This window comes from Macaca thibetana, chromosome 6, assembly GCF_024542745.1.
Source record: "Macaca thibetana thibetana isolate TM-01 chromosome 6, ASM2454274v1, whole genome shotgun sequence".
Classification (NCBI taxonomy): Eukaryota; Metazoa; Chordata; class Mammalia; order Primates; family Cercopithecidae; genus Macaca; species Macaca thibetana.
Window position 1 is genome coordinate 93,233,445 of NC_065583.1, and position 12,896 is coordinate 93,246,340.

The window sequence follows — 12,896 nt, forward strand, 5'->3', positions numbered from 1 at the left end:
TGTCGCCTCTGTGAACCAGTATTTCCCAGACCTCCTTTGTATATTTAATCACTCTTTTGGAGTGTTCCCATAACATTAGAGATTGATCTCTACCATACCACTTATATTTTATTTGTAGGTGGCAGTGAGGAGTGATTAACACTTAAAGTGTTTGATAAAATCCACATATGATGAAAGAAATGAGTTAAGTATTCCTTCCAGGACCCATGGTAGACTAGATTGTAGCCAAATTAATGGTATTTACATATCCAAAGAGAGTAATTTTTCGATAGGCTTTATCTAAAGAAAGAGTATATCAATAAAAATAGCTAGAAATGAACGTAATTTACCCCAAATCATTTGGGGGTTGACAGTATTCTACACTCTAGAGTGGTATTTTGTATATTTCATCAGACTTTCATCACTCCTTGAATGAAATATCCTTTAATGATATTTGCTCCTTTCTGCCCTAACTCACTACTCACCAAGCATCCTGTTTCTAATTTGGCTTCCAGTATATCATTAAGACAGTAATCGAATGGAACACTTAGTAAACCTAAATATCTGATCCACTTCATAGTTTGTTTCACTGTATATTAAGTGACAAAACTCTCACAAATCTTATTACAACCAGTCTGTCAATACATAAAGATTGATCATCCTTTGTATATTAGCAAAAGCCTATTTGCTGTGTGTTCGGAAAAGCTGAGGATGCGCCCAGGTGCTTTCCTTGGGAGGCCTGTCTGAAGTTTGTCAGCCTTCTTTGTGAGTTTCTTTCAGTCTACAACTTTTCCTGTCAGTGGTTCTAGTATTCTACCAATCATCCAAACTAAAACATCTTGAAATAACCTTTGAAGCATTCCTCAGTTTTATTCTATAGTTGTTTTATACTTTATGTTCAGTCACATTCAGAGTTTGATTTTCTTCTGAAGTAGCTTTTATTTTTGTTCTTTCCTTTTGTTTCAACTACGTTTATCTTATTCTTAGTTTTTGTCTTTAATAGATGAATATATCGCTATGTCTAATTTTCATCATGTGTTACTTGAATTATTTCAGCTCCCTACTCCTGCCTGTTTAGAAGTCCTAGGTGACCTTTCTATTAAACATTTCAGCTAAATACCTTCTCTTGGTTTTAAAGACTCAAGGAGCTAAAATTCAGTCTTCATCCTATTTTCCACAGTTCCTATTTATTTACTAAGTTTGCTTGGTTGAGCTAGGTGTTTTGCTATTGCATGTACCTTCTGTGTTCATGCTTGTCATTTAGCCTGAAATTGCCTTCTCTTTACTTTTCTATGTGATTTTAGTTTCTATCTTTAGGTTTCATCTACCCTATGAAACTTTATCCAATTTAAAAAATTTCTACAACCCACATTCATGGTACTGTGCAATTTTGTGCTCAAATATTATTTTAATATGTATATTTATTGTTACATAATATGTTAATCTTGGGTTTTAAGCTCTGTTAAGACAAATTCTTTTATAGTAGCCGCATTCATTCATTGAATTTTCAATGCTTTTTCTATTTATAGGTATAATTTTTATAGCGACATAATTTGAATTTACAGTGATTTTTAACATTAAGATCATAAATCATTTGTTATATAATTTATATTGATATGTAGTTCTTTTTGAAACCACCTTTGTGAAATTATGACAGTAAGAGAAATCTGACATAGGTGACTCCATCTTGCTTCTAACCTCCAAGCTGTCCTAGGTCATTTTTGGGCATAGGCCAGGCTAGCCTTGGGAGGCATTTATTTTATAGTTTAACTTTGAAGCTAGGATGATAATAGTTCCTGCCTAAAACTAATCCCTCCCTGTTGAAACCACCTGAAACTGCCGTTTAAGACTAGTGAAAGACCACAAGATTAGAATTATGGGAGGAGCTTGAGTTCTATTAAGATGTAAGTGTAGTTTTTATAATCCCTTATTGCTCAGGAGTCATGTGGCCAGAAGTCATAAGATTTGTGACTTCCCCAATTACTCCTATAGATAACATCACTATTGTAATACCTAAGATTGGTTTTTTTTTTAGATGTTTTTCAGACTGACCACATGCAGACTGTAACTCATGACTCATCTGGTCCTGTGTCCCAGTTGAGTGTATGAAGCAGACTCCCGTTTTCTATACCCCTATGATTTCATCTCCAACCAAGCAGCAGTCCCCATTCCCTAGCCCCATTGTCCACCAAATTGTCCACAAAAGCTTTTAGCCTCTGAGACTTTGGGCGTGATCAGTCTCACTCAAATCAGTCACTTCTCACTCAAATCAGTCTCACTCAGTCAGTTGAGCCATTTCTTCCATGTGACTGGCCTTGCATTAAGTAAACTCTTTATTGCAGTGCCGTGATCTCTGTAAATTGATATTATCTATGCAGCAGTCAGGAAGAGCCTATCAGGCAATTATAAATTTAGGGGCTTGTCTGGGGTCTGCGCTTCTGGGTGCCTGTCTGCTATTTGTCAGCTTTCCACTGGTACAGTGGAACTGGGGGTGAGCTCGGGCAGTTGCTTATTTGTCTCGAACTGAGGGCCATCTCTGATAGGTCTCTGCCAATGAGATGCGGTCAACCCTTTGTGCTTGGGCCTAATTGCAGTGAAGAAACAGTTCCTGGAAGATGTCTTTAAATTGGGCTGGTAAGCGTACAAACCACTACCAATGTCCTCTTCCTTCTCCTGTTCTGGTTGGCCCCTTTTGGGCCAACTTAGCTCTCCCTAGATTGTACAGAGAGTCTTGGTTTAGCGAGATTTCTCTCCAGTTGGGTGGAGAACAAGGGCTTTTTTGGAAAAACACTCTTCTGGTCTGTATTCTGGTTCTGAGAGGCTTCTTGTCTGTCTTTGTCTGTGTTTTCTTACATGTATATCACGCTGGCTGGAATGGGAAATGTTAATGGGAGACTTGCCTATAGTTCTATGAAATGGAAAAGGATGATTTTTCTTTTGTAACATGTCTTGGCCCCCTCACCAAAGCCACTCAGAAAGAGGGAACCTAGAAACCCGGCAAGCTAACAGAAGGGTAAGAATTTCTTACCAGCCAGGCTTCTGGTCTTGGTCTCTCTCTCTTTCTCTCTCTCTCTGTGTGTGTGTGTGTGTGCGCGCGCGCGCGCATGTGTGCGCAAACTGGCAGAGTAGATGGTAAAAATCACTGTTTGTCTCCTTTGCAAGATTTTGATTAATGGGAAAAAAGATTTATGAGTCTAGTCTTAGGATGTAATGAATCTGGTGTCTTTCTGTGTTGTTCTGTCATAGTGAAGAATACCATAGGATAGAACATAGATATAGGACCCCTGCAAGCCTTCTGGTCCAGCTGGCCCTGCAGATTGGTTAGTTAAAACTTTGTTGTGGGTTCCTGAGGCAAAAATGGGATGAGGTTTCCCTCTTGTCTTCTTTTGTGTCCATGGAGCTTGACTTTGTGACCACGTGGGGATACTCTCTCTTGGTCTCTGCCATCTAGAGTTACGAGTTTTAAGGTTCATGTGAGGCAGCTGATCTGAAAGGACTGAAAGTCTGAGAAAGGCCAGCACACTTTTTGGCCCCAGTGTGTCGAGTCCTTCAGTGAGTTTTGTCTTAAGAGGTCCCATCCCTATGGGCCTTTTATTGTTTTTTTGCTATCTTAAGCCCATTCTTTCTGAGAAAGAATTATCAGGGATAATTCTGGGGAGTAGGGATACTTCCTCTACTCCTTCTCTGGAAATACCTCTTGCTTATATGGTAAAAACCTGGAAAATTACGATCTGAGTTTTAAAAAAAGTTTTTGGGTTGAGTTGTCATTGGAACTAAGTACACGATTGAAAGAAAAAAAGATTTTTGAAATTTTTTATTCTAAACAATTGAAAAGAGGTTAAATAATAGTGGCATGACTAGCCTTGAGAATCCCCTTGTTCAGTTAGAAATGCTTTGCAAGCTCAAAAATGACTGTGCTAGGCTCCTTCTGGGAAGAGTAATGGTGACTGCCCAGCACTGTAGCTCAGTAGCTAAGGATTTTGCCTTTCATGGTGATGGCTTGGATTCAATACCTGGCTTAGGGATTGAGTCCTTTCCGGTTTGACGTTTGTGAGACATTTTGCCTCTTATTGACCCTTTTCCCTTCCATGGACAGCTTTCCATTTCCTGCTTTCTTTCTGTGGAGGGCATACAGGGCTTTGAGGCCTTTGTATGTAGATGATTAGCTGGGAAACTGAGACTTTATAGAATGTGGCCAGACAGAAATGTGAGTTGTACCCAGTTTGCATCGCCAAACTTTCCTTTCTTTGTGCCACTTTGCCATTTATAAAACCACTTTTCGTTTCTTTGGAAATACCTGGTGTGTCTGTGGTTAAGTCATGATGTTAGTTAAGGCTTACTGGGGGGGGGGGCAGAGGGGAGCGGAAGGCTTAAAAGCCAGAGGTGTCATCTGTTTGTCCTGGCTGGAGTCTGGTAATAAGAGATTTAAAAGAGCTGTATGGTTAAAAGGTGAATTAAAAGCTGGTAGGTAAGCTATACATATATTTAAAAGGCCTTTATAAGCTTTTTTTTTGTCTTCTTGGATCTTGTTTTTTTGAGGAAGTTTTTTTTTTTTTTCCCTCAGTCAACTGAATTGTTTCTCCATTTGCTTCTGTCTGTCCTCTTACTACCCCTGATGCCCACATGAGATGACCTAAGGCAGTTTCTGGCAGCCTGGGTCTCCTTGGGAAAAAGAGAGGTACCGTGATTTTGGGAGAAACCTCTGTTTTCCTCATGGAACCGCAAGAATTGTAAGCAGAGCAATCCCTCTCAGAATCAAAGTTGATGCTCTGTTTTGTGTAGTGTTACCTGACTTTTTTTTACTTTTGGAGACATCAGAAATTATTTGGCATTATGAGAGAACTTTTAGCCTTGGTGTGTAATAAGAGATATACTTTTAGGGCTGGCTAATGGCAGTTACGGAAGGGATATTCAGGTTTTTGCATGTTTAGATAAGAAAAGCATGCTTTTGACCACCTGAAAGGTATGGAAACATCCTACCTCCCACTGAGAAGTGAGACTCCTGTGGGAAGAATAGGCTTATTGACTTTGGGTTGTCCACCAGCCTTGGAAAAATGTCCTTACAGTGAAATTCACTATTTTGTCCTGTAGTGTTTCTGTCTTTTGGGGACCCAGGATTTGGTGTAAAAATGGAATCCTTGATTTTTATCTAGATCTTTCCATGTGAGGCAGACATCACTGATGATTCACAAAACTTCAGTCCACTGGGTCTTGACTCATACATTACCTTCCAAATGCCCTTTTACACCTTTTTGCTGTCAATAGTTTCTCTCTTCTTTTGCTGTGTTCTCATAGAATCCTCTTCCTGTCTTCTTATTACATTGTATTGTAAGCAGTTACAATTGCAGTACCATTACAATTGTATTGTAATGGTCCATTTACTCTCCTAGTGAACTGGCTGCTTATTGATGGCAGGGACTGTGCTTTTCCCCCATTGTTAGTGATCCAGTGCCCCACACATGTAGTTTGTTGTTCAATAAATGTTCACTGAATACACCAAATAGACTGGTGAAAAAAGCATTGAGTTGGAAATTGTCTGGGTGCCAGATACATCAGTAACCGGGTAGTTGAGTGATGTTTGTTGTTTGGACCCTCTTTTCCTTATACATAAATTGTTCAAAGATGGCTTGTTTAAATACGTCTAGTGTGAATTCTAAATTTTATGTGAACCTGGGTTGAAATGACAGTTTACATATTCTTTTGTAGTATAAATTATATGAGCATCCCTAAGAAGCCTGTCTCAACATATCATGCTGTCACTAAAACACGTAAACAGTCAAGAAACAAATGAATAGGAAGGTCATTGGGATATAATATCCTCTTTTTTATTTTCTCTTTTCTAACTTATTTAGGGAGATAACTGAAACCATTTGGGATGGTCTGAGTCCCAAGTATATATGCAGATATGCCTTTCAGTAGTAAACAATGTATGCTTTGTTTCCGTCTGTCAGCAGGAAAGCTAGTTTAATGAAACATAAATGTCAACTCCTGAGGTTGACACAATCCTCAAAGTTTGAATTTATAAATTGCAGCATGTTTGTATTTAAGTTTTTAGAGTTTAATTTTCAGTATTAATAAAGCAAGACAAAATACTGTTATTTGGTACATTTTATTTCTTAGAGAATTGTTTAATTTTTCTTAGTAAGAATTTGTGTAACCTTCCAAGAAACTATTACAAAAATTGTAAGGATCATTCTTTTAGAGACTAAAGGCGGATAAGTTTTTCTTGCTCTTCATGGCCTTAGGTTAATAGATGTGGAAAGGTTGGAACCTAAGTTACCCCAATGTTTCACCCTTCTTGGGGCTTATGAGCTATTTTTTAAATGGCTTTCCCCAGTTCCAGTTATCAAGAAAATCAGTGCCTAGAGGCATTGAATCCAGACAGAAACCATCTCTTTGGTCAGTTATTGTTTTGGAGTGTTAATAAAACCATTAAGGCTACTTGAATCAATGACCCATATGGTTGTGTGTTTGAGACCTCAGCCATGATAAACTTGGTATTTTCATTGCATCTCTGCTCATTTGACCAGTTTTCTGTTGTGAAATTTATGTTTAAGATTATGGATAAATTTATTTAAGCATTCTCCTTTAATTAAAAATTATGAAGAATATTCAGGATATTTGATTTTTGAACATTTCAAAGTTCTGCTTTTTTATAAACTTACACAGTGACACTAAATTGGTTGGTGAAGACAGGTTATTGGAATGGTTTGTTTTTGAATTTTAAATGATTGTGTTTCTTAGTTAATGAACTGAGTACTATATACATTAATACATTAATCCCTGGCATGTACACTGTAATTGTCAATTGCATAGTAATATCTTAAAAGTTGATTTTAAGTTCAACATTAATAATATATTAAATTGATAATACATGTAATTCTCTAAAATGATTGCTATTTTGAAAGTATATTCTGAGGATTCGTTTTTAAATGTACATGAAATGGAGCAACTGTGGTGAACTGTTTTCCACATAATTTAAAAATTCTCTCTCCAAAAGCTTGCGTAGATTCCTGTATTGGAATAAAAGTTACTTTTTTTTTTTTTCCAGTAGCACATATTTAGTCACCTACGAGCAGATACATTGTAGGATAGATCTGTTGACTTATATAGAAGAATATAATAATATATTTTTTTAGCACAGTATTCAGGTGATGTTTTGGGAAATTATTTTCAGCCTCATTTAAGAAGACAGAAATGGCATAGTAAAGAGAGTGAGGTTACATTTTTGTATTGAACATTATTTTAGTTAAACATTAACACTGAGAATGTACCAACTATAGTGTGATGTTTGCCTTTCTTAGGGTCAGTCTCTTTAATTTCTTCTTTGCTTTTATGTTTGATCAGTCTCTGAATTCTTCAACAATGTCTCTAAAGTGTATTTCTCTTCTGGGTACCGAAGATACCACTGTAATTTAAAGTTTCATCATTTTTTGTCTGGATTATTACAGAAAGCTAGTTGGTATTTCCTAATTCTAGTCAATCCAGCTCACTGATTTTTGGTTGTTTGTTTTTGCCTTAATATAATTTACACCTTTAAAGGTAGATCTGTCAGCAGTATCTCATCATGTTTGGTGATTTGGAGGAAGGGGAGAGTTGGGCAAGATGCCCTCTTCCCCAGTTTATACACTGCCTCATATGTATCTTCTAGGTCAGTCTTTCTGAAATACCATTTAACAGCTGTGACTTGTAGTTGTGACTGAGACATAATTTTTGCTGTTAAGGAGCAGAAATCACATACTCTTAATAAATTATTATATATGTTTGTGAGAGATTTTACTGAATTATTACCTTGAAGATTCTGTGTAATGCTGTCACTTCTTTCAAAGCTAGGCTGATGTTCACTTTGTCCACAAAACTTTCCATGACTACAAAATGGTCTCTTGCTTTTAAGTCTATAATCTCAAATAGACCAACCTTCTGGCATACTTACTAATGTATTTCTTGGTCTTGTTCTGCCCGAAAGAGTTATTTGTAATGACATTCATTGTATGAAGATTGTAGAACTTCTATCACAAACTACACAGAAAATAGGATAGTAAATTCAAATGATAGGAAATGTGAAAGAAAAGGGTGAAAAATGCAGCCTTTGATGTTAGGTCAGTAGAAAAATGAACTGAACTTTAACCTAGTTGATAGAGTTTAAGACATTAAAATATCCACAAATAAAACCATAGTTGAGTCAGGTTTGGTAGACATTTTAAAAACAGTTGGGTAACATGATACCTCTAGTTTTGTTCTTTTTATCCCTGTTTGCAGATGACATGATTCTATATCTAGAAAACCCCATAGTCTGTGCCCAAAAGCTCCTTAATCTGACACACAACTTGAGGAAAGCTTCAGGACACAAAATCAATGTATAAAAATCAGTAGCATTCGTATACATCAACACCAAGTTGACAGCCAGGTCAAGAATGCAATCTGACTCACAATAGCCACAAAAAGAGTAAAATACCTAGGATTACAGCTAACTAAGGAAGTGAAAGACCTGTATAACCGGAATTACAAAATACTGCTCAAAGAAATCAGAGATAACGTCAACATATGGAAAAGCATTCCATGCTCATGTATAGAAAGAATTAATATTGTCCAAATGGCCATACTACCCAAAGCAGTGTACAGATTCAATGCTGTTCCTATCAAAACTACCAGTGACATTCTTCACAGAATTAGAAAAAACTATTTTAATTCATATGAAACCAGAAAAGCTCGTATGGAACCAAAAAAGCTCAAATAGCCAAGGCAGTCCTAAGTAAACAAAAAAACAAAGCTTCGACTTCACATTATACCACAAGACTATAGTAACCAAAACGTCATGGTAGTGGTACAAAAACAGACACATAGACCAATGGAGCAGCATAGGGAACTCAGAAATAATGCCCCACACCTACAACCATGTGATGTTTGACAAAATCAATAGAAACAAGCAATGGGGAAAGATTTCCTGTTCAGTGAATCGTGCTGGGATAACTGCAAGCCATATACAGAAGATTAAAGCTGGACCCCTTCCTTATACCATGTACAAAAATCAACTTAAAATGGATTAAAAACTTAAACCTAAAATAAAAAACCAATAAAAACCCTGGAAGATAACCTAAGAAATACTATCCTGGACACAGGACCTGGGAAAGACTTCCTGACAAATATGCCAAAAACAATTACAACAATAACAAAAATTGGCAGATGGGACCTAATTATACTCTGTTAAAGAGCTTCTGCACAGTAAAAGAAACTATCAACAGAGTAAACAGACAACCTGCAGAATGAGAGAAAATATTTGCAAACTGTGCATCTGGCAAAGGTGTAATATTCCGAATGTATAAGGCACTTAAACAAATTTGCAAGCAAAAACCAGACAACCCATTCAAAAAGTGGGCAAAGGACATGAACAGACATTTTTCAGAAAAAGTGAGCAAGCGACACTTTTCAAACGAAGACATTTATGTGGCCAACAAGCATATGAAAAAAAATGCTCAACATCACTAATCATTAGAGAAATGTAAATCAAAACCACAGTGAGACAGTGTCTCTCACACCAGTCAGAAGGGCTGTTAATAAAAAGTCAAAATATCACAGATGCTGGTGAGGTTATGGAGATAAGGAATCACTTATACACTGCTGGTGGAAATGTAATTTAGTTCAGCCATTGTGCAAAGCAGTTTGGCGACTTCTCAAATAACTTAAAACAGATTACCATTTGACCCAGCAATCCCATTTTTGGATATACATTCAAAGGACTGTAAGTCATTCTACTGTAAACACACATGCATGCGTATGTTCATTGCAGCACTGTTCACAATAGCGAAGACATGAAATCAACCTAATGCCCATCAATGGTAGACTAGATAAAGAAAATGTGGTGTTAAATACATATATACCATCGAATACTATGCAACCTTTAAAAGAATGGGATCATGTCCATTGAAGCAACATGGATGGAGTTTGAGGCCTTTATCCTGAGCAAACTTACGCAAAAACAGAAAACCAAATACTACATATTCTCGTTTATAAGTGAGAGCTAAACACTGAGTTTACATTAACACAAAGAAGGGAACAACATACACTAGGGCCTACTTGAGGATGGAGGATAGGAGGAGGGTGATGATTGAAAAACTACCTATCAGGTACTATGCTCATTACCTAGGTGATGAAATAATTTGTACCCCAAACCACTGTGACATGCAATTTACCTGTATAACAAACCTGCACATATACCCCTGAACCTAAAATAAAAGTTAAATAAATAAATAAAATGGTCCTGTTTAAGAACCATTTTTAATTTCTTTTTTGAGAACTGTCTGGACATATTTTTTTCTTTTTTAAATTAGGCAATTGATCTTTGACTATAATTTATAATCTCTATAATATCCAATAAGTAAATTTATCTCTTTGTGATGAGTTATACTTTTCCCCAGTTAATGTTTTTACATTGTTTATATTATAGTTTCTTCATGCAGAAATTTTATTTTATTTTTTCAACTTGTTTTGGTCTTCTTTATCATTTAGGAGACTGCTGTCTCTTTTTGAAAGTCTTTATTCTTGACATCGTAAGAAAAATTTTGTCTTCTAGTAGTGATAATAACAATGACAATAAAAACAAATAGTACTAACATAACTCTGTACTGGGCACAGTTTCTAACCACAGCTTGATGAAGTAGATGGAATTTCTAACTCCATTTTATAGAAGGGGAACTAGACTTGCGGAATGTTTAATTAAATAACATGTCCAAAGTCATATAGCTAATAGGTGATGGAGACCAGCTTATAACTGAGGCACTTTGGGTTCAGAATCCATTTTCTTAAACCAATAGGCCATACTGTTTTTTCTTCTTAAATTTTTTAACATTTTTAAGTGCTTTTTTGGTATATTAGGTTTGAGGTAGGAATTCAACTTTGTTTTTGGAGTGCTTGGCTAGAGGAGGAGCCAGCAAAGGGGAGGGTAAAGGATTGATCATCAATGTAGTAATAAAGCAAGGAACGTGGTGTACCATGAAGTATACTACTGAGATTTAAGTTGAGGAAAAATAATTTGTCAAGATGGAGTGATCTTCCTTTATGGTATATGTTTCAGTGGAATATGCTGAAGTAGAAGTCAGATGGATACTGTGTGGGAGATAGGAGAAAATGGAAACAGTGAGAACAAGTCTTGAAAAGTGGCTGTGAATATGAGGTTGAGAGAAGGCTGTCAAACAGGGGGAAATTATTGTTATTCTTTAGAAAAAAATGAAAGAGACTTACAGGTGTTACACAATGCTGATAGGAAGGATTCAAAATAGAAAAGAGATTAAAGAAGATAGAGGAAGACTATTCAATGGCAGAAGTTCCTGAAAATCAAAGAGAGTGGGCTCTAAAGCATAGATACAGAGATTTGCTTTCTATAGAAGATGCTCTATAATTTCTGGGGTATAAGAAAAGACAGATGTAGATACAAGTGACTTTGTGAGCTTATTGGTGGGAAGTGAGAGAGTTCCCATTTGATTGTATCTGTTTTTCCTGTGAAGTAGATGTCCTCTACCGAGTGGAGAGTTAGACGTTTGAAGGGAGTTGGAGGGGTGAGGAGAGGAAAGAAGGTTCAAATTAGCCATCATGGAGAATATGGGAGGGATTGATGAGAGTAAACTAAGATAAATTGTTGGACATTAAGACTCATTCACTGGAAGTGTGTGGTAACAGCATGAGTTCAGTTTTCTTTATTAGTGACTTTCAGGCCAGTTCTGCCATCACATTTAGTACAGTTAATGGTTTATGATCACTACCACCTAGGATTAAAAACAGGCATATTACTTTTAAAGCTTGTCAAGCTAATGTTTTTAGTGTGTTGAGTTAATTGGAGAAGGATGAAGAAATCACTTTCCACTTCATTTTGATATCCTTAATTTATGCAGAACATTTCTTGAGAATAGATTATAGATGTGTATGCTAAATCATTTTAAGTTTATATTAAACTATGTGATCTTGAATACCTAATTGCCTGAATTTAACAGTTGTCCCTCAGTATCCACAGGGAATTTGTCCCAGTACCACCCCATACCAAAATCTGAGGATGCTCAAGTCCCTTATATAAAATGACATAGTATTTGCATATAACCTATGCACTTCCTCCTCTATACTTGAAATCATCTCTAGATTACTTATAATACCTAATACAATGTAAATGCTATGTTAATAGTTATACTCTATTTTTAAAAATTTGTAATATATTTTTAATTGTATTATTTTTTACTGTATTTTTTTCCTGCATATTTTTGATCTGCAGTTGTGGAGCCTGCAGATATGGAGGGCTGAGAGTAATGTATTTTAATAGTAAACTCATTTTTCTTAAAATGTAATTTTCAAAATGTACAGAAAGTTTTCCAGCAATGTTCCCAAATCCAAATTCACTCATTATTAAAATTGTTTGTTTTTTTTACACAGGGTGTGATAGGTATACAGCTGGTTGTTACCATGGTGATGGCCAGTGTCATGCAGAAGATTATACCTCACTATTCTCTTGCTCGATGGCTACTCTGTAATGGCAGGTAAGGCAAGGATAGGCTGATTTCACCTGGCACTTTCAATCTCTAGTTTACCAAACTGATTAACTTCCTAGTTACTGTTTCTAAAAGTATAACAAAGGGAAGTCAGAAGAAAAATCTAGCTTTCTTGTTTCTCTTAAAAAATTATTATTTTTTTTTTCTGTGGAGACAAGACCTTGCTATGTTGCCCACGCTATTCTTCAACTCCTGGCCTCAAGCGATCCTCACACCTCAGCTTCCCAAAGTTCTGGGATTGTCTCGCTCTAGCTTTCTTATTACTCTTAGTTTGAGATATTTTTAGTTTATCTGTTTAGCACAAAGGTAATAGGGTCGTGGACAAGAATTCAGTCCTCTCACTGCTGCCTTTTTTTTTTTCTCTGTCTGTGGGCACTGAAAACACCA

At 36.3% G+C, this 12,896-nt stretch overlaps 1 protein-coding gene across 3 annotated transcripts in view; it reads left to right on the plus strand.

Moving 5' to 3' along the window:
* Positions 1-12,896, plus strand: part of TMEM161B (transmembrane protein 161B) — a 73,482-nt gene that overhangs the window by 15,263 nt on the left and 45,323 nt on the right. For 2 of the 3 annotated variants that reach the window (XM_050795376.1, XM_050795375.1), the window contains exon 2: positions 12,394-12,497. The exons of the other annotated variant lie outside the window; for it this stretch is intronic. In XM_050795376.1, the coding sequence (XP_050651333.1) occupies positions 12,394-12,497 (104 nt within the window). The remainder of the gene's footprint in view (positions 1-12,393; positions 12,498-12,896) is intronic. 3 annotated transcript variants of the gene reach the window in all.